The 25107-nt window shown below is 38.1% G+C and overlaps 1 protein-coding gene across 1 annotated transcript; it reads right to left on the bottom strand.

Annotated features, from left to right (window-relative positions):
• Nucleotides 1-983: 983 nt before the first annotated feature.
• Nucleotides 984-9119, bottom strand: LOC117657763 (olfactory receptor 6M1-like). Its single transcript, XM_087893326.1, has 2 exons — nucleotides 9086-9119; nucleotides 984-1959 (listed from the first exon to the last, which is right to left on the bottom strand). Exon 2 carries the CDS (start codon nucleotides 1932-1934, stop codon nucleotides 984-986), a length of 951 nt encoding a protein of 316 aa, XP_087749452.1. The 5' UTR covers nucleotides 1935-1959; nucleotides 9086-9119.
• Nucleotides 9120-25107: the final 15988 nt, after the last annotated feature.

Below are 25107 nucleotides of genomic sequence, written 5' to 3'. Positions count from 1 at the left end.
CACAGTCTGTATCATTTCTCTTTCTGTGCTTAGATACACTCTCACATACACAAACACAAACACACACAATACTGTCCATACTACTTCTACCTATGTCTCTGCCAGTGGTGAAATTCTCTACGATTTGCCATCAGTTCGCTGCCTGCGCATGTGCAGTGGGTGCCAAACGCTCACTGCAGGCACGCATGCACAGTGCATGCCAAATGCTCGCTGCATGTGTGCGCAGGCGCAGTGTAAACCAAATGCACACTGTGTGCATACACATGCACAGAGTGCACCAAACGCACACTGTGTGCGTGCACATGCACAGTGTGCTCCACAGTTGCACAGTGCATGCCAAATGTGCGGTTCACACGGAAAAAGGACACCTAACAAGGTAAGTAGAACAGTGAGTGGGGGAACAGCTGGGCCACGCTATTTATATTCACTAGAAAGTAGGATATAAATCGCGCAGCACAGCTGATCATTGGAAATACCAGTTTGGACCAACTGGTAACTTTTTTTACTACCGGTTCACCGAACCGATAGATTTTATCACTACCGGTACACCCGAACCGGTATGAACCGGTAGGATTTCACCACTGGTCTCTGCAAGTTCTGTGTTCCGGTTCTACCTATAAAGGTAGATGTAACAAAATGAAATTCAATTCTTACACTTAGGCAAGAAAAATCCTTAAAAATGCCACTTTTCTTGCTATTATTGTTTTCAGCATGAGTCTGACACTTAAACTCCAAAAGCTTTCTATAGATAAGCACTGACTTTTGTGGGCAGGCTGGGAGTAAGGCGGAGTACCAACTATAATTTGCATTCTTCCTATTCATCAACAGATCGGCACTTACAATTCCTTCATTTGATTGCAGCAAAAATAAAATGTAGCCATATCTTTAGACCTGGATTTAGGTTCACAATAACCCAAAGGCATATTACACTGGGATATGTACATCGGTATCAGAATCAACATATTCTTGAATTAAATGAATGGTCAGTCCTTTTTGGGAGCAAGGATGTCCATTCGTTTCAAGGCATCTTTGAAGACTTCCTTCACTTTCTCATTCCGGAGGGTATATATGAATGGATTCAGCAAAGGGGTCACCACAGTGTGAAGCAGGGCCACCCCTTTGTAGAAGCCAGAGGAATGGATTTTCTCTGGTAGAAGGTACATGAAAATGGAACATCCATAGAAAATCAAGGCCAAAGTAATGTGAGCACCGCAGGTTGAAAACGCTTTTTGCCGGCCAGCTGAAGATGGAATGCGTAGGATGGTGGTAATGATATATATGTAAGACAACGAGGTTAGGAAAAGTGAAGACAGGACAACCAGAACCGTTGATATGTAGCTCAACCATTCCAGTGTGGTTGTGTCCTTACAGGCCAGTCTCAGCACAGGGAGGATATCACAGTAGAAGTGGTTAATAACATTGGGGCCACAAAATGGGAGCAGATAAAGGGGGATTGCTGAGAAAAGGACCGAGAAGAAGGCTCCTATCCAAGAGCAAGCAGCAAGCTGGAAGGTGAACCAACCACTCATGATGACAGAATATCTCAAGGGGTTACAGATGGCCACGTAGCGATCAAAGGCCATGATAGCTACCAGAATGTAGTCTGAAGTTCCCAAGAAAAAATAGAAATATATCTGGATCATGCAACCTGTAAAGGAAATAACTTTTCGCTCTGTGATTATATTGAACATCATTTGGGGAATGATAACAGTGGTGAAGCAGAGTCCGGAGAATGAAAGGTTGCCCAGAAGCCAATACATGGGGGTGTGGAGTCGATAGTCTTTCCACACAGAGAAGATAATCAGAACATTCCCACTTATTATTACTATGTAGATCACTACTAGGACCAGGAACACAGGAACCTTGCATTTCTGGATGCCAGGAAAACCTATAAAAATGATTTCTTTCACAATGCTGTAATTTTCAGACCTCATACTTCCTTTTATTATTTGTAGTCTGCTGGAATTTAAAAAAAAAAAGTTAAATTAATTTGGCGTCGCTTTGTTGAAAATCAAGAATAACAAGGTCATTATTTTTCAGAGCAGGAAATTTGTCTTCCCTGGATTCAGTTATATCATGAATCAAAACATTGAAAAAACACATTTCCTCATTAAATGATGTATTTATTTATCTATCTATCTATCTATCTATCTATCTATCTATCTATCTATTTATTTATTTATTTATTTATTTATTTATTTATTTTTTAATTTGATTTATATGCCGCCCTTCTCCGGAGACTCAGGGCGGCTTACAATGCGTTAAGCAATAGCCTTCATACTTTTGTATATTTATACAAAGTCAGTTTATTGCCCCCACAAACTGGGTCCTCAACCTTGAGTCAACCTTGAGCCTGGGAAGAATTGAACTCGCAGTAATTGCAGGCAGCTGGATGTTAAATGCTGCCTTTAGGAGGCATTAGCCTCCTACGCCACTCAGGCTCCTTTGTTTGTTTATTTGTTTGTTTGTTTGTTTATTTATTTATTTAATTTGTCACATTTCTATGCTGCCCAACTCACTGGGGACTCTGGGCGGCTTACAACAAAAAATAATGGGAACAATATACCATAAAAGTTGTTTTAAAAAAACATTAAAAACCCATACGCTCCATTCATGGCCGGATCTCGCAAGATTGCAGCAGCGAGATCAACGGCCCCAGGTCTGCTGCAAAAGCCAAGTCGTCACTGCTTTCCAGAAGGCCAATAGGGTGGGGGCAGTGTGGACCTAGGAGGTAATTGGTTCCAGAGAGCTGGGGCAGCCACAGAGAAGGGCCTCCCCGCGGGCCCGCCAGCCGACATTGTTTAGCTGACAGGACCCGGAGGAGACCAACTCTGTGGGATCCTACCAGTCGTTGGGAGCAAAGGTACTACACAATGACAAGCAGATGATCTAATGTTCATGGTGAGTCTAAACATGCACTATTTAATATTTTCAATAAAAGAATACCAATGTTGTAATAATTTCAGGAATCAATATATAACAGAATCGATATATAACAGAACAACAGAATTGGAAGTGACCTTGGAGGTCAATCAATTAATCAACCAACCAACCAACCAATCAATCAATCAGTCCATCAGAATAGAGCTGGAAGGACTTGGAGGTCTTCTAATCCAACTCCATGCTCTGGCAGGAAACCCTATATCATTTCAGTCAAATGATTGCCCAGTCTCTTCTTAAAGTCCTCCAATATTGGAGCACCCACAACTTCTGGAGGCAAGCAGTTCCACTGATTAATTGTTTTGTCAGGAAATTTCTCCTTATTTCTAGTTTGCTTCTTTCTTTGATTAGTTTCCATCTATTGCTTCTTCTGTTGCCTTCAAATACTTTAGACAATAGCTTGACCCCCTCTTCTTTATGGCAGCCTCTCAAATATTGGAAGACTGCTATCACATCACACCTAGTCCTTCTTTTCATTAAATTAGACATACCCAGTTCCAACAACTGTTCTTTATATGTTTTAGCCTCCAGTCCCCTAATCATCTTGGTTGCTCTTCTCTGTCCTCTTTCTAGAGTCTCAACATATTTTTTTTTACATCATCGCAATATAAGTACTTACACTGCACTTTTAGACTTGGGATGAATTTTATATGTCACAAATCAGATTTATCAATTCAGAGGACGATAACAGAGAACAAGGCTGGACTTCCATCTTAATATGTTTTTTAGTGGTGTGATTTATTTTCCTGATATATGATTTGATTGCTAGTTCCTTCCTCTTTTCCTCTCCTCCTTTTCTTGTTTAACCATTTTTTTCTTATAGAAAGAATATTAATTGAGGGATCCTTGGTGCTCTCTGAGCTTGTTTGTTGTTGTTTTTTTTCAAACATTTCATTACCCAAACTAGGTAACCTCATCAGACTGAATTAAAAACAAGCAAGCGTAGAGAGCATCAAGGACTCCTCATTTCAACTATTTGAGCTACAAATATTCTCCTTTGTTGGTAGAATATTAAATATTCTTTCAAGTATATAAACATTCATCTAATGGTAAGTTTTAGTGAGTTCTCCTTTTCCAGAAATTGGAAGCTACAGATGTACTGGAGCAGAAGTGGGTTTCAGCAGGTCCTGACCAGTTCTGTAGAACCGATAGTGGAAATTTTGAGTAGTTCGGAGACCGGTAAATTCCAATTCTGACTGGTCCTGCCCCCATCTATTCTCTGCCTCCCGAGTCCCAGGTGATCGGGAGGAAATCAGGATTTTGCAGTAACCTTCCCCGCCACATCCACCAAGCCACACCCACAGAGCCCGTAGTAAAAATTTTTGAAATCCACCACTGTACTGGAGAATGTGGAAAATAAGAAAAAAAAAATTAATGTGAAAATCTTTGAATGTAGATGAATTCAACTGAGAGACACTCTAAGTGTCAGACTGCGATGCTATCTCAAAATTAAATGAATTTCCAAACTGCCAATCTTTAAGGAAATCTTTCTTTAATTGAGCACAGCCACCGGATCGTGACTCCACGCAGACAAGACTGACCTTTTGCCTCCCAATCCCTCCCTTTCTGATCCCCAAATCTCTGCTTCTCATTGGCTGTTTTCCAAGTCATTCTTCAGACTTCTTTTTCTCCTCATTTCCCAGGAATGTGCCCCCTCCCCTCATTTCCACGACAACTGGACTTCAAAGGGATTTAGCAGGCAAAAGTTTCAGCGTTTATCTCTCGCTCTCCTCTGCTCTCTATGCCAGCATTGAAACGCTGACACTAAGACTTATAAATTTATACAACTTTAATATGAGATATACTCCTATACATCCATTACCATCTATACATAATAAAACTTGGCACTATTGTTAGGAAAAAAACCCCACAAGTGATTAATCTCTTTTCTTTTTCTTTTTGAAAGCTTTACAACGTAGCCTTTCATTTGGCCATGACATACCTACAAAACCCTGAAAGATCATCTATGGAATAATTTCCACAGTGATTAGTTGCTGACGGTGATGAAGAAACCAAGTAGACTACAGAAGATTAATCAGACTGATAAAAACAAAGGATTATGACATTCTTTCAGAGTGTGATTCAATAATGAATCTATGTGATAATGACTTAAAAAAAAAAAATAATACTGGCAACAATGAATTATTACAAGATCCCAAACTGAGCCAAAGATTATCATATGGGAATGGAAGTCAACGAATCTGTTAGGGAACTTTTTGGAGGTGATCTGGGGAACTTGGTTGATGGTGAGCCAAGTCTATGGAAGGACCTAAAAGAAATCTTGAAGAAATATAGACCTCATCACCAGTAGGGCTACCTGAAGAAGATCCTAGATCCTAAGAACAAGAGTGTATCCCTCTCTATTCCACATGGAAAAGACAATCACCAATGCTTGGACTTTGTTTTGCTACTTACAATGTGTTCAAATCCTTTGCAAAGTCAATGCCTTGGTGGCTCAGTGATTAGAATGCAGTATTGCAGACTAATTCTGCCCACTGCCAGCAGTTCGATCCAGTTGATTCAGCCTTCCATCCTTCTGAGGTCAGTAAAATGATGAGCGAGATTGTTGGGGGAAAGAGGCTGAATCTGTAAACTGTTTAGAGAGTGTCGTAAAGCACTGTGAAGCGGTATATAAATCCAAGAGCTACTGCTATTAATCTACCTCAATACTGTCATCTTAACTCTGGTTGCTCTCATCCAAATTACACTAGGAGAAGGAAGGGAGGAAGAAAAAAAAATCTCTTCAAAACTCTTTCAGTCACAAGGTTCATGTTATTTTTCAGACACTAAATTAAATTGCACGGAAGGCAGTGATCTGTGAAAAACAATGAGAGCTGTTCAGTCTTCCTTGACACATCTTAATTAAAAATAGATAGAAAAGAAAAATTTTCCTTTTCCTCTCTTGAAGTCAGACTGAGAAAAGGATCATTCATTCACCTTCTTGTACTTTACTTAAGTTTCAATGCTGTTGTAATTTTGGACGGTGGTTAAATAAATAGTTGTAAGCTGAGGACTATCTGTAACTTGAAAAGGAATCCCAATATATGCTTGATAAAACCTGAAAAGAAATCTACATTTATATTAACTCTTCATGGAGTCATTGCCTGTTCCAGATTTCTATATCCTACATCCAGAAATTTTGAGGGCTACTCCATGCATAATCAAAAGCCAACAGCTGATATCAGACTGCTCAAAATAAGAGGAAGAAAGAAATTTGCTTTGAGCAAGTGGGTGAAGAAGGAGGAGCAGGAGGAGGGGAAGGAAGATATTCCAATTTATCTCTATTCACTGTGTAAAAGGAATAACTCAGTGTTGAGGGTAGAGGTTGTTTGAGGAATCAAGAATATTTATGACTCTGCTGATGCAGATTCTCCCCCATGTTCCTCTAAAGTCCAGTTCTGCAGCTGATGGAACATCAAAAATTTGAATTAGATTGGGTGGAACTTTCCTGGCTTAAAGGTAAAGGTAGAAGTTCCCCTCGCACATATGTGCTAGTTGTTCCCGACTTTAAGAGACAGTGCTCATCTCCATTTCAAAGCCAAAAAGACATCACTGTCTGAAGACGTCTCCATGGTTATGTGGCTGGCATGAATAAACGCCAAAAGCACACAGAATGCTGTTACCTTCCCACCAAAGGTGGTCCCTATTTTTCTACTTCCATTGTTTACCTGCTTTCGAACTGCTAGGTTGGCAGAAGCTGGGACAGGTAACAGGAGCTCACCCCATTATGTAGCACTAGGGGTTCGAACTACCGAACAGCCGACCTTTCGATCGCCAAGCTTAGTGTCTTAGCTACTGAGCCACCGCGTTCCTTCCTAAAATATTAATTACATACAATACATAAGCTGGACTAAGAACAAAGTTATTTGAGTTTCCACATTTCTTAAAACATCAAGCTTCCCAATTTATTTTTACTAAAGCATTTTTTTTTTGCTTTAATTTTTATATTTAGTGCTGGTCCATTCAGGTTTCCCCCCATGGAATGATCTATACTTGAATAAATCTTTAAGCTGCTAGAATCAGAAATCTTCAAGACCAACCCCTACTAAAGTCAGGAGCCTTAAAGCATCCCAGGCAAATGGTTTTCCAGTCTATTTTTGAAAACTTCCAGTGATGGAGTACCCAAAACTCCAAATGGCACATTATTCCATTGAGCAATTGTTCTCAATGTCTGATCCCTTAAAGAAGGAGAAGATTTGAACCAAATAGAATGGTGAAGTATACTCATTCCTCACTGAAGCTCTGTTAAGGCTTCTTAGCTTGTCTATGCTAAATAGAAAAAGTCATTGAACATACAGTCCTCTTTGATATTCAGCTTTGAATTCTTAGGGCATTGTTAATCTTTTAAAAGTTCTCCCGCACTATAAGCTCAACAGAGCTTTGCACATTTCTTTCATTAAATCATAGCACCACTCTCCTCCATAACAATGTGAGCATGGATGAGAAAAATGCTTCAACATACATAAAATATTTTGAGCCATCTGTCTGTCTGTCTGTCTGCCTGCCTGTCTGCCTGCCTGCCTGCCAGTCTGCCTGCCTATCTATCTATCTACCTACCTATCTACCTAGCTACCTATCTATCTATCCATCCATCCACCCGTCTATCCATCTCTCTCTCTATCTCTTTCTTTCCATCCATCCATCCATCCATCCATCCATCCATCCATCCATCCTTGTTTCCCTGAAAAGAAGACACGATCATATATCAATTTTTGCTCCAAAGGGAGCATTAGGGTTGATTTTCCACTTAGGTCTTATTTTTGGGGAAACAAGGTACTAAATGCATCTGTCTGGCTGACAATCTTAACTGGGGCTAATTTTGGGGGGTAGGGCTTATATTAAGAGCATCCTGAAAAATCATGCTAAGGCTTATTTTCCAGTTGGGTCTTATTTTTGGAGAAACTGTCTCTCTTTCTCCCTCTCTTCATCCCTCCCTCCCTCCCTCCCTCCCTCCCTCCCTCCCTCTCATCTTTCTCCCTCTCTCTCTCTCTTTTATCTATCATCAATCTATCTCTATCATCTATCAATCTATCATCTATCCTTGGTGGCGAAGCAGACTAAGTGCTGTTAAGTAACACCAGCTGCCTGCAATTACTGCAAGTTCAAATCTCACCAGGCTCAAGGTTGACTCAGCCTTCCATCCTTTCGAGGTAGGTAAACTGAGGACCCGGTTTGTGGGGGCAATAAGCTGACTTTGTAAAAAAAAGAACACGGCTTGGGGGGGGGGCGAAAGCCCTACTAAGCAGATATATACAAAAGTATGAAGGCTATTGCTTAACGCATTGTAAGCCGCCCTGAGTCTCCGGAGAAGGGCGGCATATAAATCGAACCGATAAATAAATAAATAAATATCCATCCTTTATCTATCTATACATCGTCTATCTGTCTGTCTGTCTGTCTGTCTGCTGTCTGTCTGTCTGTCTGTCTGTCTGTCTGTCTGTCCGTCCGTCCGTCCGTCCGTCCGTCCATCCATCCATCCATCCATCCATCCATCCATCCATCTATCTATCTATCTATCTATCTATCTATCTATCTATCTATCTATCTGTTATTATCTATCATCTCTCTGCCAGAGTTCCAGAAAAAAACCCAACTCCAAGTAAAATCTCTGAAGCAAGCATTTTTCAAAGTTCTACTTACTAGAATAGGTAAACTGGCACATCTGGTAAAACCGAAATCTGAGAGGTCCAGGTTTTCCCTCAGTAAGTCGAAACTCCCAAAACCATCCCCTCACTCCTCAGTCGATCACATGCTCCAATCAACTGCCATCCCATCTAAAGACATCACTCCAACCACTCCTTCTCCAGATGCAGGATCGCCATGACCTTGACCGACAGGAAGAATGCTATTATGTCTACAGACAACCCCTCTACTAAATCCCCCCTCCTTCTTTCCCACACATGAGAAGGTGGCAACATGGAAGCTTCTGGCTTAATATGGCTTCCAAAGCTGACACTCTCTCTGTTTCATACATTCTCTCTTATTGGCTAGCTATTTAGCTATCTATCATCACAGCTTCTACACGTAAATATTTTCTCCTTTGAGCACAGAAAATGTTGTTTCTTACAAACATCAGTTTTACAGATATTGATAAGCCTTTAACTAGGATTATAGTCCAGATCAAACAGATAATCTCTGTTCTTACCTTCTTAGTCACCATTGAACATGTTCTGGAGACCATATTAACAAGGAAAAGTCTTACATATAACTAGTAAATGTGAATAGCTGGAAGGTTTTTTTTTTCCCTTATGTGATTTCTTAACAGGTCCTCAATCAATCAATCCTCAGGGGGACCTGCAAGTGATATAAAAGTTTCCACCCTAGTGTATAGTAAAAGAGTGAGATTAATTCATTTTATTAAGAGTTAGGGTCAAGAATGAATGGAAAATTACGCCAGAATGACAAACAAAGATAGTATATGTGACGTGATTTATATATTTTCTCTGTTTTGTAAAGAATTTTTACTCTTTGAATGATGTTTATTTAACATCTCTTTGAGGGAGTAGGGCAGTTTAACAATCTGATAAATGAATGAACAAATGAACAATTGATGGAATGAATGAATGAATGATACAGAATGATGTGTAAGTGTTCAGGTGTGAATGGGAAAACCAAGAATTTAACAACATGTTACATCTCTTATTATAAGTTGCTCAAAGCCTATTGGTTGGGGGGCTATAGAAATTGAATAAATAAATAAAAAATATTCACAAATAAACCGGGGTTCAACTATGTTTTTGTCTGAAAAGAGGGTTCAAATTCACTCTTCTGATTTAGCAGTAAACCACAGGGGAATCTGCAGTAACGTGGTGGAAGTCCTGACATTAACTGGAATCAAGCAATAGTCAATTGCATGCCATTCATTGGGAGAAACACAAACCACACACTGTGCTTTGTATGTGCAGATGTTCATTGTGAGGACACCAAAGAGCTTCATTCCATGTCAATATTGCGGCAGAGTCAAACTTGAAATATTTGGTGAAACTGTTCCAATTGTATGCATTCCTATGCATACTTACTAGTTATATGTACAGTAAGGCTTTTCTTTGTTAATATGGTCACCAGAACATGCTCAATAGTGACTTAACAAGGTAAAAACAGTGACTATTATTTGTTTGATCTGGACTGTAATCCTGGTTAAAGACTGTGCCCTTATCAACATCTCTAAAACTGATGTTTGTGGGGAAAAAAATCAATATTTTTTCTGCGCTCAAAGGAGTAAATCTTTACAGGTGGAAGCTGTGATGATAGATAGCTAAATAGCTAGCCAGCAAGAGAGACTGTGTGAGACAGAGATGTTAGATGATAGATAGTAGATAGATAGATAGATAGATAGATAGATAGATAGATAGACAGACCATAGATAGATAGATAGATAGATAGATAGATAGATAGATAGATCATAGATAGATAGATAGATAGATAGATAGATAGATAGATAGATAGATAGATCATTGATGGGTGACTGGGTGGGTGGGGGATGGATGGATGGATGGACGGACAGACGGATGGACGGATGGATGAATGGACATGGACAGACAGATAGCTAGACAGACAGACAGATAACTGGATAGATGGATAGATGGATGGATGGACGGACAGACAGACAGACAGACAGGCAGATAGATGTAGATAGACAGAAATGATAGGTAGATATATGGATGGATAGATAGATAGATAGATAGATAGATAGATAGATCATTGATGGGTTACTGGGTGGGTGGGGGATGGATGGATGGACGGATGAATGGACATATGGACAGACAGATAGCTAGACAGACAGACAGATAACTGGACAGATGGATGGATGGATGGACAGACAGACAGGCAGATAGATGTAGATAGACAGAGATGATAGATAGATAGATAGATAGATAGAAAGATAGATCATAGATAGAAAGATAGATAGATAGATAGATAGATAGATAGATAGATAGATAGATAGATAGATAGATAGATCATTGATGGGTGACTGATGAGTGGGGGATGGATGAATGGACAGATAGCTAGACAGACAGACAGATAACTGGTTAGATGGATATATGATGAGATTATTTTATGGTTTGGAGATTGCTGTGGGTCCAATGTCGTTGACAGTGTCTTTCGCGATATTGGTCCTCTGTTGAGTCCTGCCTGTGCGGACATCCATTTCATTGAATCTCTCATACTGTTGAGTGCTTTTGTTTATTAGGAAACATATTAAGAAAGAAGATATTTGTTAAGTACTAATCAAGTAACAGATATTAGATGTGTTGTGGCCCGCCAGCAGCCTGCACGGATTGTGGCTGATCCCGATGAAGAGGAGGCTGGTGTGGTGTCGCGCCAGCAGCCTGCACAGCCAGTGCTCGTGTCGGACAGCAAGGAGGCTGAAGAGGATGTGGTGCCAAAGGCAGAGATTCACCCAGGGCCTTCAGAACCTCCAGAGGTTCCTTCAAGTGGAGAGAGCAAAGTGGAGGAGCCTCTCCTCAATGCTCGAGCATGCAGAGCTGCCAAAAGGAGGAGGAGGTCTACTCAAGAGTAGGGCTTGAGGATAATTGGCCATTCCCTTAGCCTATTTAAGTCGCACCCAGCTAATGCTTTTTTGCTGGAAACAACTCGTATTTATAATCAGAGTATTTTGGTTTATCATATCTTGCTTTCTGGGCTGGTTGCAAACCTTTGCTGGTCTTGTTTATTCTTGCTACTTAATAAATTTGATAAGGACCGTTGGTGTGTGTCAATATCCTTGGAAATCCGGAGCTGGGGCAGAACAAGATGGGGTTTACAGGAGCCCTGTAAGTTCAATTTTTTTTACTACTGGGTTCTGTGGGTGTGGCTTGGTGGGGGTCATGTGACAGTGGGTATGGCCAGCTCGATGTCACTCACAGCAAGTTGCCGCCCCACATTGCCGTGAGTGGGCTCACATGACATCGCCATCAAGCCACACCTACAGGACTGGTACAAAAAAATTTGAATCCCACCACTGACCAGGACCATGTACTTGGTGGTTCTGTTCACCATTAAACCCTCTTTCCAAACAGCCTCCATGTTTCCAGTGTCTTTTTCCTTGCTTTGAACTGAACCAGATGGATATTTCTTTCAACACTCTTGTACACCAATTCTGAGATAGCTTTTAGTACAATTAATGGAGATCTGATTTTTTTTTCCTCATCCTATTTTGGCAAGATTCTCCTCTCCCCCCCCCCCACCCCACCTTAGGACTTTCTTGTTGATATCTCAAGGATTTCTTAGGAGGTCCCTGAGCACCACATAGATCTCTGTGGGCCAATTTAAGAAAGCTAATCTTGGAAAGTTTTGTGCACTAAGTTATTGAAAGATACAGTATATCCAAGTGTCTCTGTGTGTGCTTGTTAAGTGTGTTTCTCTGAATGCACACAAACACATTCAATGTAAGTGTATATATGATATATTTCCCTATTGAAATAACAGTTCTTCAGAAAAATGTGACATTTCAGCTAGAAAAATAGACGTTTAATTATCCATTTTGGGAAAGCAATATTTTTGCTGCCAGAACATTACATCATTTTTCTAGATGTTCTATTTTTTGTATTACTTTGTAATACAATTACATTGTATTAGATTAAGAAAGTTGGAAGGGACCTTATAGGTCATCTAGCGCAAACAGGAGACCCTACACCATTTTTGACAAATGGCAGTCCAATCTCTTCTGGAAAGTGTCAAGTGATGAAGCTCCTGCAACTTCCGAAGGCAACTTCTGTTCCATTGGTTGATTGTTTTCACTGTCAGAAAATTCCTCCTCATTTCTAGGTTGAATCTCTCCTTGGACAGTTTCCATCCACTATTCCTTGTCTGGCCTTCAGGTGCTTTGGAAATAGCTTGATCCCCTCCTCTCTGTGGCAGCCCCTCAAGTATTGGAAGACGGCTATCATGTCTCCCCTGGTCCTTCTCTTCACTAGACTAGCCATGCCCAGTTCCTGCAACCGTTCATCATATGTTTTAGTCTCCAGTCCCCTAATCATCATGGTTGCTCTTCTCTGCACTTTTTCTAGAGTCTCAACATCTTTTTTATAGTGTGCTGACCAAAACTGGATGCAGTCCTCTAGGTGTGGTCTTACTAGGGCTTTATAGAGTGGTATTAGTACCTCACTTGATCTTGATTGTGTCCCTTTGTTAATGCAATTTGGATTGCGTTGGCTTTTTTAGCTGCCACTGCACACTGCTAGCTCATATTTAGCTGATTGTCTACTAAGACTCGAAGATCCCTCTCACAGTCACTGCTATTAAGCCTGGTTTCCCCCAGTTTATATGTGTGCTTTTGGTTTTTCTTACGTAAGTGTAAGACTTTACTTTTCTTTACATTGAATTTCATTTTGTCAGAGAGGGCCCAGTGTTCAAGTCTGTCAAGTTCCATCTGGATCTTGAAACTATCTTCTAGGGTGTTAGCTATTCCTGCCATCTTAGTATCATCTGCAAATTTGGTAAGTTCCCCTTCTATTCCCTCATCTAAGTCATTTATGAAGATATTGAAGAGTACTGGGCCTAAGACAGAACCTTGTGGTACCCCACTGCTTACTTCTCTCCATGTAGACTTAGACCCATTAAGGACTACTCGTTGAGTATGGTTTGTCAGCCAGTTGTTAATCCATCTGGTGGTGAAGCTATCTATCCCCTTTTTTCTAGCTTACAAAGAAGTAGGTTGTGGTCTACTTTGTCGAATGCCTTCCTGTAGTATACTATGTTGACAGTGTTTTGCTGGTGTACTAATTTAGTCACTGTGTTTAAGAATGAAATAAGATTGGTTTGGCATGATCTGTTTTTAACAAACCCGTGCTGACTGCTAGTTATTACTTTACTCGTTTCTAGGTGTCGGCAGATTTCTTTTTTTATTATCTTTTCCAATATCTTCCTGGATATTGATGTTAGGCTGATTGGTCTATAGTTTCCTGGGTCTGTTTTTTTTTTTTTCCATTCCTTTTTTGAAGATGGGAACACATCAGCTCTTTTCCAGTCCTCTGAAAGTTCCCTGGTGTTCCAGGATTTTTGAAAGTTGTGGTGCAATGGTTCTGAGATGACATCTGCCAGCTCCTTTAGAACTCTGGGATGGAATCCATCAGGTCCTGGTGATTTGTATTCATCAAGATCAGACACAGGGCCTTGAGTTTGATACCCCTGCCTTAGACATTGCCTTTTGTCCTTTAGATTTGTGCCTACTTTCTTCATGGAGAACTCAATGATTCCATCCAATCACTCTCAGTCGTTCCTTAATCTCAACACATTCACTCTGTCTTCATACATTTGTTTGCAATTCAATTATCATGTAGTCCCTCAGTAAAGATCAAATCATCTTAATATAATTTATTTGTGCCTATGGCCAGGGGTGGGCTCCAAAAATTTTAGCAAGGGGTTCTCTTACTGGTTACTGGGTGGGCGTGGCTGTGGTGGGTATGGCCTAGTCAGCCTCCTGCACCATGGTGGGAGGGGCATTTTTGCCCTCACCAAGCTCAGAAGGCTTTCCTCAAGCTTCCGGGAGGGTGAATATGGCCTCCCCAGGCTCTGGAGGCCCTCTGGAGGCTAGAAACGGAAACGGCTCCATTTCCAGCCTTCCCAAACTTCTGGTAGGCCCATTTTTCAGCCCATCTGAGCCTCCGCATGTAGCCTGCATTTACCTGCATCCAAAACATGCCGCGTGGGGACTCCTGGGAGGGTAGGGGCAGGGTGGGCAGGGCCAGCCAGGAGCGGGATTTGTGGGTTCTCCAAACTTCACAGAATCTTAGCTAAAGGTTCTCCCGAACCCCTGTGAACCCCCAGCACCCCACCCCTGACTATGGGTCACTTTTCAATCAGACCATTTTTATTTATTTTCTCATTCATTCTTGATCCTAACTCTTTTTAAAGAAAGGATTTATCTCACTCCTCCACTATACACCAGTGTATTTGGAGTTCTTTATAAAATTATACTTTCTTGAAGAGACATTTTTACATCACTTGCAATACCCCTGAGAACCTGTTAAGAAATCACATAAGGGAAAAAAAGAATCCTTCCAGCTATTCACACTTACAAACAGAGTTATATGTAAAGCTTTTCCTTGTTAATATGGTCTCCAGGAACACATTAAATCATGACTAAGAAGGTAAGAACAGAGATTATCTGTTTGATCTGGACTGTAATCCTGGTTAAAGACAGTGCCCTTAACAGTATCTGTAAAAGTGATATTTGTGAGAGGGAAAAAAATCAACTTTTTTTCTGTGCTCAAAGGAGAAAATCTTTACATGTGGAAGCTGTGATGATAGACAGCTAAAGAGCTAGCTAGCAAGAGAGAGTGTGTGAGTCAGAAAGAATAGATAGATACCGTGTTTTTCCCCAAAATAAGATCCTGTCTTATATTTTTTAAACCCTGAAATAAGTGCTTGGCCTTATTGCCATGCGCTCAAAAGCCCGATTGGGCTTATTATCAGGGGATGTCTTATTTTGGGGGAAACAGGGTAGATAGATAGATGGATAAATAGATAGATAGATAGATAGATAGATAGATAGATAGATAGATAGATAGATAGACAGACAGACAGACAGACAGACAGACAGACAGACAGACAGACAGACAGACAGACAGATAATGTTGTGGCCTGTACGCAGCCTGGTAATTAGTAGCTGTCAGTTAGTATTTTGTGTTTTTCCAGTTGGGTCTTATTTTTGGTAAAAGAGGGTAGAAAGCTGAAGATTAAGGTCAAGTAGGAAAATGGTCAGGATGTCTACATCCATGACCCATGAATCCATGGGTTGCAAGCTTTCTCACCCAGCTTTGAAGTCTTGCCACTAATTGAAAAACAAGAGAGTACCATTCTTACTTTGGAGTAACTGATCAGAGAGGGCTAAAAAACAGAATAGAATAGAATTCTTTATTGGCCAAGTGTGACTGGACACACAAGGAATTTGTCTTTGGTGCATAAGCTCTCAGTGTACTTAAAAGACATAAGTGATAAAACATGATCATAGTCGTCATAAATATATTCATTATGAATCATAAGATACAACACTTAGAGATAGTCATAGGATACTAAATCAACAAAAATCATACTAAATAGGAAACCAAATAAAACAATATAAATCATAAGAACACTAGTAACAAAGTTATAGTCATCAGTAGAAAAGGAGATAGGTAATAGGAAGGATGAGAAGAGCGATAGTAATACAGTCTTAGTAAATAATTTGACAGTGTTGTGGGAATTAGTTGTTTAGCAGAGTAATGGCATGGGGGAAAAAAGTCCTTGTGTCTAGTTGTTCTGGTGTGCAGTGCCCTGTAATGTTGTTTTGAGGGTAGAAGTTGAAGCAATTTATGTCCAGGATGTGAGGAGCCTGTAGATATTTTCACAGCCCTCTTTTTGACTCATGCAGTATACAGGTCCTCAATGGAAGGCAGGTTGGTAGCAATTGTTTTTTCTGCAGTTCTAATTATCCTCTGAAATCTGTGTCTGTCTTGTTGGGTTGCAGAGCCAAACAAGACAGTTATAGAGGTGCGGATGACAGATCAATAATTCCTCTGTAGAACAATTGAAAAAAGAGAGAGAGTACATTTCTTACCTTGGAGTAACTGATCAGAAAGGGCTAAAAACAGATTCCAATTCCAGACATGGAAATTATGAAATACAATTCTTTTGTAATAGAATAAAAGAGAAATTCTTTCAAATTGCAACTGCTTCCTGTCTACAAATATTCCTCACCACTGCTACATTTTTTAGTGTAAATTAATCCTGTGTGTGTGTGTAGAGGTGAAATGTTGCATGAATAGATAGTACATTTTTAAAATCACTTTGGGAAGGCACCTGATAATATTACACACCACAATGAAGTGATGAAGGGTTTGCCTGCAAAGTTTAATACTCTCAATTAAAAAAATGTCAAATAGATTTAAAACCAGAGCTATTTCTATTAGGCATGTTGACAGGGAAATATATTTTTTAAAAAAATCCAATATTAAGGCTACATGTAATAACAGTGGCTAGAATTGTATATGCTCAAAATTGGAAAACTGGAAACATACCCTCTGAGGAAATGGTAATAAAGAAAATATTAGACTGTGCTGAGATGGATAGATTGACAATGGAAATGAAAGATAAAGGAGAAACAGAACACTTTTTAATTTGGGACGTATGGTACAATTGGTTGGAGAGTAGATGCAAATATTAGAAAAGTAACAATGAAAGACGATCAACTGATGAGAACTTAGAAATAAATATAAGTATGATGATAGACAGAATACTTATTGTAAATAATATTATGTTAGGATATTATAAAAATGTAAAATGTAAAATAAAATGAATATGATAATGTATATTAGGAGACATAATAGAATATATAATGGAAATGGATATATACCGGTATATCGCTGTTGCAAAGTTTGAAACTGTCATATAAAATGAAGAAAACTATATAATAAAAATATTTTTTTAAAAAGTCGACATACTTTTGAAGGCTGTCCTTCAAAAATATTAAGTTAAAGAAGAAAGACTATGTCAGTTTTGTTTATTCCCGTATTAGATTTCAGAAACAATAAAACAAACTCTGAAATGCTTCCACGTAGCGTGCAATATTTCAATGAGGTAAAAAGGGTGATGGCATTTTATGAGGAAAAAATTAATTTCATGTCTCCCCTCACATCTTGAATCAAATAGCCACAGTTTCTCTGAGAGCGGTGGTAACATTTCCAAAACTACTAATTAATCAACAGTTGTGTGAGTAAAAAATAAGAAATGGTTCAGTAACTCTGCACAGCAATTCACTTCAGCCATTTATGTGATTATCGTTTGCTCCGATCCTATTGTATACCTTTCTTACACCACAAATGCTAATGTTTCTATAAATTTTTGTATCGTTTTAGAAAAGAAGAAGGGGATGTCAAATGCTACATTTTTCAATGAATTTATTCTTCTGGGATTTTCAGAATTTCATGAACTGAACCTGGGATTTTATATACTCCTGCTTCTGATGTACCTTCTGTCACTTATAGGACATTCCTTAATCATCATTGTGGTTTCCATGGAACCTAAGCTCCATACTCCAATGTATTTCTTCCTCCTCAACTTCTCCATGGCTGAGATTTCTTCCACAACATCAGATATACCAAAGATGTTGGTTAATAGCTTTTCTGGCAAAAACACCATCTGCTTTGCGTGTTGCATGTTCCAAGGTTTCATGGTCTTCACAATGGGAGCTGTGGAGCTCATCACCCTCACGATCATGTCTTTTGACCGTTACGTGGCCATCTGCAAACCTTTGCATTATCAAATCATTATGACTAGTGGACTCTGCCTCAAACTCTCTTTGCTGGCATGGGTTGGTGGGTTTGGACTCATATTTCCTCAGGCAGTTGTGGTGTGGACGTACCCCTACTGTGGGCGCAATATCATTGATCATTTCTTTTGTGACATTGGTCCAGTTTTGCAGTTGGCTTGTGCTGACACAATAGTGATTGAGTTAATAGGATTCCTTTATGGTGCTGCTATAATGTGGGGCTCCTTTGGGTTCTCTCTGATTTCATATACACGCATTATAAGCACCATATTTCAGATCCCTTCTGCTACCGGGAGGTCCAAAGCCTTTTTCACCTGTGCTTCCCATCTCATTGTTCTAACCATTTTCTATACAGCAGCTATGATTATGTATTTGAAACCTTCAACGCATGGTGACACCCGACTCAATAAGGCTATCTCTCTTGTACGCACCAGCTTTGTACCCATGTTAAATCCTTTCATCTACACAATCCGGAACAGTGAATTCAAAACAGCTTTGTGGAAAGCAGTAACCAAAAGGATGAGTTTCTAACATGGTGTGTGATGCTAAATAACCAGGTGTTTCCATTATCTCTCCTTCTGAAAGAGAGCTACGAAGTCCTTGGTTGCTCTATTTTCTTTTCTTTTTTTAAAGTTTTTTATTTTTAAACAAAAACAACATAAAAAACATCATCTTTCCATATACTTACAGACAGTGATTCGGTCAGTTAAAATCATTTTGTGCTCTCAACATTTTCAAAATTTCAATTGTGACAAATGTTCTTTCATCTAACTAAAAACAAATGTTTACACATTTTATCCAAATTTCATTTCACATGTAATATTTCATCTCCATTCTTTATTATCTACCCATTGATAAAATAGCTCCCATATCAAATAATATTGTTTACCTTCCTGTTCTCTTATTTCAAATGTCAATCTACTCATTTCAGCACAGTCCAATATTTTTTTAATAATTTCTTCATCAGCAATTATCTTCTCTCCTTTCCAGTTTTTTTGCAAATACAATTCTAGCCGCTGTTAAAATATTCACAATTAAATATTGCAATTCTTTATTAAATGTCTCTGGTAAGATCTCTAATAAAAATATCTCTGGTTTCAAGTCAATATGTCTCTTTGTCATTTTTTCCAACCACTTGTGTATCTTAGTCCAAAGTCTCCTTGCTTCTATGCATGTCCACCACATATGGTAATAAGATCCTGGGGTCTGGTGACACTTCCAACACTTCTCTGATTTATTCTGGAACATTCTGGCTATCCTCGTCAGGGGTAAATGCCACCTGTAAAACATCTTATACAAATTCTCCTTATATGCTGTAGACATTGTCATTTTATAATTATGTGACCACAATTTTTGCCATTTCTCTAAATCAATACCATAACTAAATATTTTCCCCCATGCTATCATTGATTCTTTAACTTGTTCTTCTTCCAATTTTACCTCTAACAAATATCCATATAACTTTTTTATTACATGGTCATCAGAACACATTAATATCTAAAATAGTCAAAACATTATAAATATCTTCTTGTTTGAGATCTTCTTGATATCTAGAAAATATTTGCATATATGAAAACCAATCCATCTTAAATCCCTGGTCTTCTAAATCTTGTTTTAACTTAAGATCACCCTTTTCATCCAATAACTCATTGAATCTAACAATTTGTTTTCCTTTAAATATCACTGGATGTGAGAAGGCTTCAATTGTCGATACCCAGACTGGAATCTTCAAATAATGATATTTTTTGATCCTCTCCCAGTTCAAAAATAAAGCTTCACATATCTGGTGTCTTCTAAAGTACCCCTGTATTTTAGTTCCTTTCTATCATAAAAAGGCATGCCAACCCATCAACAAATCATGTCCCTCCAGATTCAATAGTCTAGTATTTTTCAAAATTATCCATTCTTTAATCCACATTAAATTAGCTGCTTGATAATATAATTCAAAATTTGGTAGTCCAAAACCACCTCTCATTTTAGCATCCTGTAACAACTTAAATTTTATTCTTGCTTTTTTCCCCTGCCAAATATCTTTCAACACCATTTTATTCAAATCTACAAAAAATTCCTTACCCAATTTTATTGGAGGTACAGAATTCTAGATAAAATATTCATCTTAATAGTTGCAATCCTACCAATCATAGATAACTGCAAGTTTCCCCATTTCAGCAAGTCTAAACCTATCTGTTGCTTAAGCTTATTATAGTTATTTTCTTTAAGTGAACTACACCTCGGTGTCAAGTGTATCCCCAAATATTTTACCTTGTTTGTGACCTGCATCTTGGAAATCTCCATCAACTCTTCTTTTTGTTTTTTTAACATATTTTTAGTCATTATTTTTGTCTTGTCTTCGTTAATTTTCAAACCGGCAGCTTCCCCAAACTCTCCAATAGTTTCTATCATTGTTTTAATAGATGCTAGTGGTTCTTCAATAATAAAGACCAGGTCATCAGCAAAAGCTTGTAGTTTGTATTCTTCTTTTCGAATATTCATACCTTTTATCTTTTTTTCTTCTCTAATATTTCTATTTAAAATTTCCAGTGTCAAAATAAACAACAATGGGGACAATGGGCATCCTTGACGAGTACCTTTTTGTATCTCAATAAAATCAGTCAACTCTCCATTAATCATAACCTTCGCCTTCTGTTTGGAATATATAGCTTCAATTGCCTGAATAAATTTCCTACCAAAGCCTATCTCTTCCATTTGTAAAGTCATAAATCGCCAGTTCATGTTGTCAAATGCTTTTTGAGCATCTAAGAATATCAAAGCCACCTGCTTTTCAGGGTGCGCTTCATAATATTCTAGAGTATTCAGTATTATTTTTATATCTCTAATTCGTCTTTTGGGTAGGAAATTCTGCCAGTATTGAAGCAAAAATTTTATAGTCTGAATTTAGCAAGGATATAGGCCTATAATTTTTAATTAGTTGTGGGTCTGTATCTTCTTTATGGATCAATGTGATATAATCCTCTGTCCATGATTTGGGTATTTCCTTATTTGTCATTACTTTGTTCATAACTTCTAGTAATGGAAGGTTTAAGGATTCTTGTAGCGTCCTATAATACTCAACCGGCAAGCCATCTAGTCCTGGTGCCTTTCCATTCTTCTGCTTCTTAATTGCCTCTGTTAATTCCATCATCGTAATATTTCTTTCCATCATCTCCTCAATATCCTTGGGAATCTGTGGTAGGTTTGCTTTTTGTAAATACCTTATCACTTTTTCCTCCTCTATTATCTCTTTTTTATAAAGCTGTCTATAATATTCCTGTATGATTTTCCCCATCTCTTTATTGCCAAATTTACATTGTCCTTGGTCATCAAGTAATTGTGTTATTTTCCTTGATTCTCTCTCCTTTTTCAGTTTATAAATTAGCCATCTTCCAGGCTTATTTGCATTTTCAAAATAATTCTGTTTGGTGATTCTTATTTTTTGACCTAGATCTTCCTTTTCCAGCAAGTTTATTTTATGTTTTATTATGTCCATTTTAATTTTAACATCTTTCTTGTATGGATCTTTCTGGAGTTCCTTTTCACATCTTTTATAATCGTCAGTCAGTCCTTTAAAAGCTTGTCTTTTCTTCCCATTTCTTTTCCTAGTATAATCTATAATTAATCCTCTGGCATAGGCCTTCATTGTGTCCCAACAATTTTGTATCGATGTTTCTTCTTTCTTATTTTCCTTAAAAAAGAAATCCAACTCTCTTTTCATTTTCTGTACAAAATCTTTCTCTTTTAATATTGTATTATTTAAGGTCCATCTAGCTCTTCCTTTCCGCCCTTTCCAAATGGCAGTCACAGGATTATGATCTGCCCACAAATTTGATTCTATCTTCACTTGTTCAATGTTTAGAATCAAGTCCATTGTTGTCCATATCATATCCAGTCTAGACCAAGATGAGTGTTGGTCAGAATAAAAAGTATATTATCTATTTTGCCCATTTCTCTCCCTCCATATATCTTTCAGATTTATTTCCTCTACCATTTTAAAAAAGGATCTCGGTAGCATCTTTCTAGTGTGTCTTAATATTTTGTGTGTTTTATAGTCCAGTTTTTCGTCCACAATTCCATTAAAGTCACCCATCATACATATATTGTCATAGTCCATTTCAATTATTTTATTATGAAGTTTCCTGTAAAAGTCACTTTGATTATTGATTGGGGCATATATTGCTACCAGAAGAAGTTTCGTATTATTATCAATTATTTCTACTATCAATATTCTACCTTCTGAATCTGCATATTTCTGTTTTGCTGTTATTGTATTTCTAATATATAGAGCAACTCCTCTCTTTTTGCTTTGTGACAAGGATAAAAAAGTTTTCCCAAGTTTTGGCTGAATCAATAATTCTTCATGTTGTTTTTTAATACGTACTTCCTGTAAACAAATTATATCAAATTTTAATTTCTCTAATTTATGAAATACTTTTCTTCTTTTATTGGTCGAATTAAGTCCATTTACATTTATTAAAATTAATTTTCTTTTTTCCATGTTCATACTTTATATGTAGGTTTTGTTGCTCTAGTTGATCTAACTTCCCGTTGCTCCTTATATTCCACAACTCCGCCAACTGCTCCTTCTGTTGACTCAAGCATTGCCAGTTCTTCTTCTGTAAATTTTATTGGGACCACTGCAGATTGAGTTTCAACTCCTAGTTCAGTTTCTTTCTCTTTAAAGAATTCATCATAGAAAGCTCTAGCTTTATCAACTGTGTTCAACCTGTATCTTTGAAGTTGTCATGTCAAAACTAATCCTTCTGGAATTAACCATCTATAATTAATTCCTTTTTGCAATAAAATTTTTGTCAAGAATTGGTATCCTGTTCTCAGGTCTCTCACTTTTCTTGGTATTTGTTTCAAAACTGTCACTTCTTTCCCCTTGTATTTCAAAGTCTTATCTCTGGCTGCCTGGAGAATTTGTGTTTTGATCAATATCTTTGTGAATCTTATATGTACTTCTCTTGGCAGTTTATTGCGCATTGCATATCTGGTATGAATGCGATAAATCTCATCAATCCCATCCATCATCTTCTCTTTAGTTATTTCTAGAGCTTCGGCCAATATCCCATTCATAACCTCTGCCAAATTTTTCCCTTTTTCTTCTTCCACATTTTGAAATCTTAAGAAAAATTCTGCTCGATCCATCTCCCATCCAATTGAAGCAGTTGTTTCTTGTTCAATCTCTCCCAATCTGCTCTCTATTTCCTTATTTTTTTCTTCTTTTTGATCATCTTTTTCTTCCAGTTTTATCAACCTTTCTTCAATTTTGACTTTGTTTGTTGGATATTGACCACCTTTCCATCTGTTTTAAGCAGTTGTTGTTCCATCTGCTGAACTTTTTCGTCTGTCTTCAGTAATTGCTGTTCCATCCTTTGAAGGGTTTGTAAAATCATTTGAGTCAATGATTCTTTCTCTTTCTCCTGTTGCAACATTGCTTGAATAGTACGTTGACTTCCAGATGGTGAAGAGGATGGTGTAGTCGCTGCTGCTCCCACTGTTGCAACTTTTCTACTCATTTTGTAATCCAATCAGGTTGCAAGTAGAATAGAAAGAAAAAGGACCAAAAAGGAGAAGAAAAAAAGAAAAAAAGGAAAAGGTATTACAAAAGACAAGTAAAAAGGAAAAAAGAAAGAAAGGAAAATAATATTAAAAAAAACCAAGAAAAAAAAAACAATCAATTCAAATTCAAATTCAGTTTTCTTCCAGATTTTAATCCTTAATATGAAAAGGGGAAAGGAATAAAAAAGAAAAAAGAAAAAGAAAAAGAAAAAACCAAAGGTGGCAATAAAAAAACAAAAATCCAAAAAAACACATCTTTAGGCTCTTGCTTGCCTTAATCTAATATTATTGTGCCAAATTTTTAAAAACGTCATTGTAAATAAATTGGTTAAAATATTTAAAATCCTGGTTAACATCCCAGCTTTAAATCTTCTAAAAATCCTTACAGAGCACTCTGCAAGGTCCTCAGCTAAAATCCTACCAGTGACTTTAAAAGTTTTTCTTATAGCAATGTTTCGACAGGCTCACAACCCTGTCATCTTCAGGCTCTGTTTCATGTAGAAGCTATGGGTTCTCTGTTGCGAGGTCGGAGCAACTTCTTCTTTTTTTTGCTTTAATTTTTATTTTTACTGCTGGTCCATTCAGGTTTTCCCCCATGGAATGATCTATACTTGAATAAATCTTTAAGCTGCTAGAATCAGAAATCTTCAAGACCAACCCCCTGCTAAAGTCAGGAGCCTTAAAGCATCCCAGGCAAATGGTTTTCCAGTCTATTTTTGAAAACTTCCAGTGATGGAGCACCCAAAACTCCAAATGGCACATTATTCCATTGAGCAATTGTTCTCAATGTCTGATCCCTTAAAGAAGGAGAAGATTTGAACCAAATAGAATGGTGAAGTATGCTCATTCCTCACTGAAGCTCTGTTAAGGCTTCTTAGCTTGTCTATGCTAAATAGAAAAAGTCATTGAACATACAGTCCTCTTTGATATTCAGCTTTGAATTCTTAGGGCATTGTTAATCTTTTAAAAGTTCTCCCGCACTATAAACTCAACAGAGCTTTGCACATTTCTTTCATTAAATCATAGCACCACTCTCCTCCATAACAATGTGAGCATGGATGTGAAAAATGCTTCAACATACATAAAATATTTTGAGCCATCTGTCTGTCTGTCTGTCTGTCTGTCTGTCTGTCTGCCTGTCTGCCTGTCTGCCTGTCTGCCTGCCTGCCTGCCTATCTATCTATCTATCTATCTATCTATCTATCTATCTATCTACCTACCTACCTACCTACCTACCTACCTACCTACCTATCTATCTATCTATCCATCCATCCATCCACCCATCTATCCATCCATCCATCCATCCATCCATCCATCCATCCATCCATCCATCCTTGTTTCCCTGAAAAGAAGACACG

The sequence above is a fragment of the Pantherophis guttatus genome, chromosome 4 (genome assembly GCF_059756535.1).
Source record: "Pantherophis guttatus breed Tessera chromosome 4, ASM5975653v1, whole genome shotgun sequence".
In the NCBI taxonomy this organism is placed as follows: domain Eukaryota; kingdom Metazoa; phylum Chordata; class Lepidosauria; order Squamata; family Colubridae; genus Pantherophis; species Pantherophis guttatus.
This window is presented reverse-complemented; position numbering and strand designations above follow the sequence as displayed.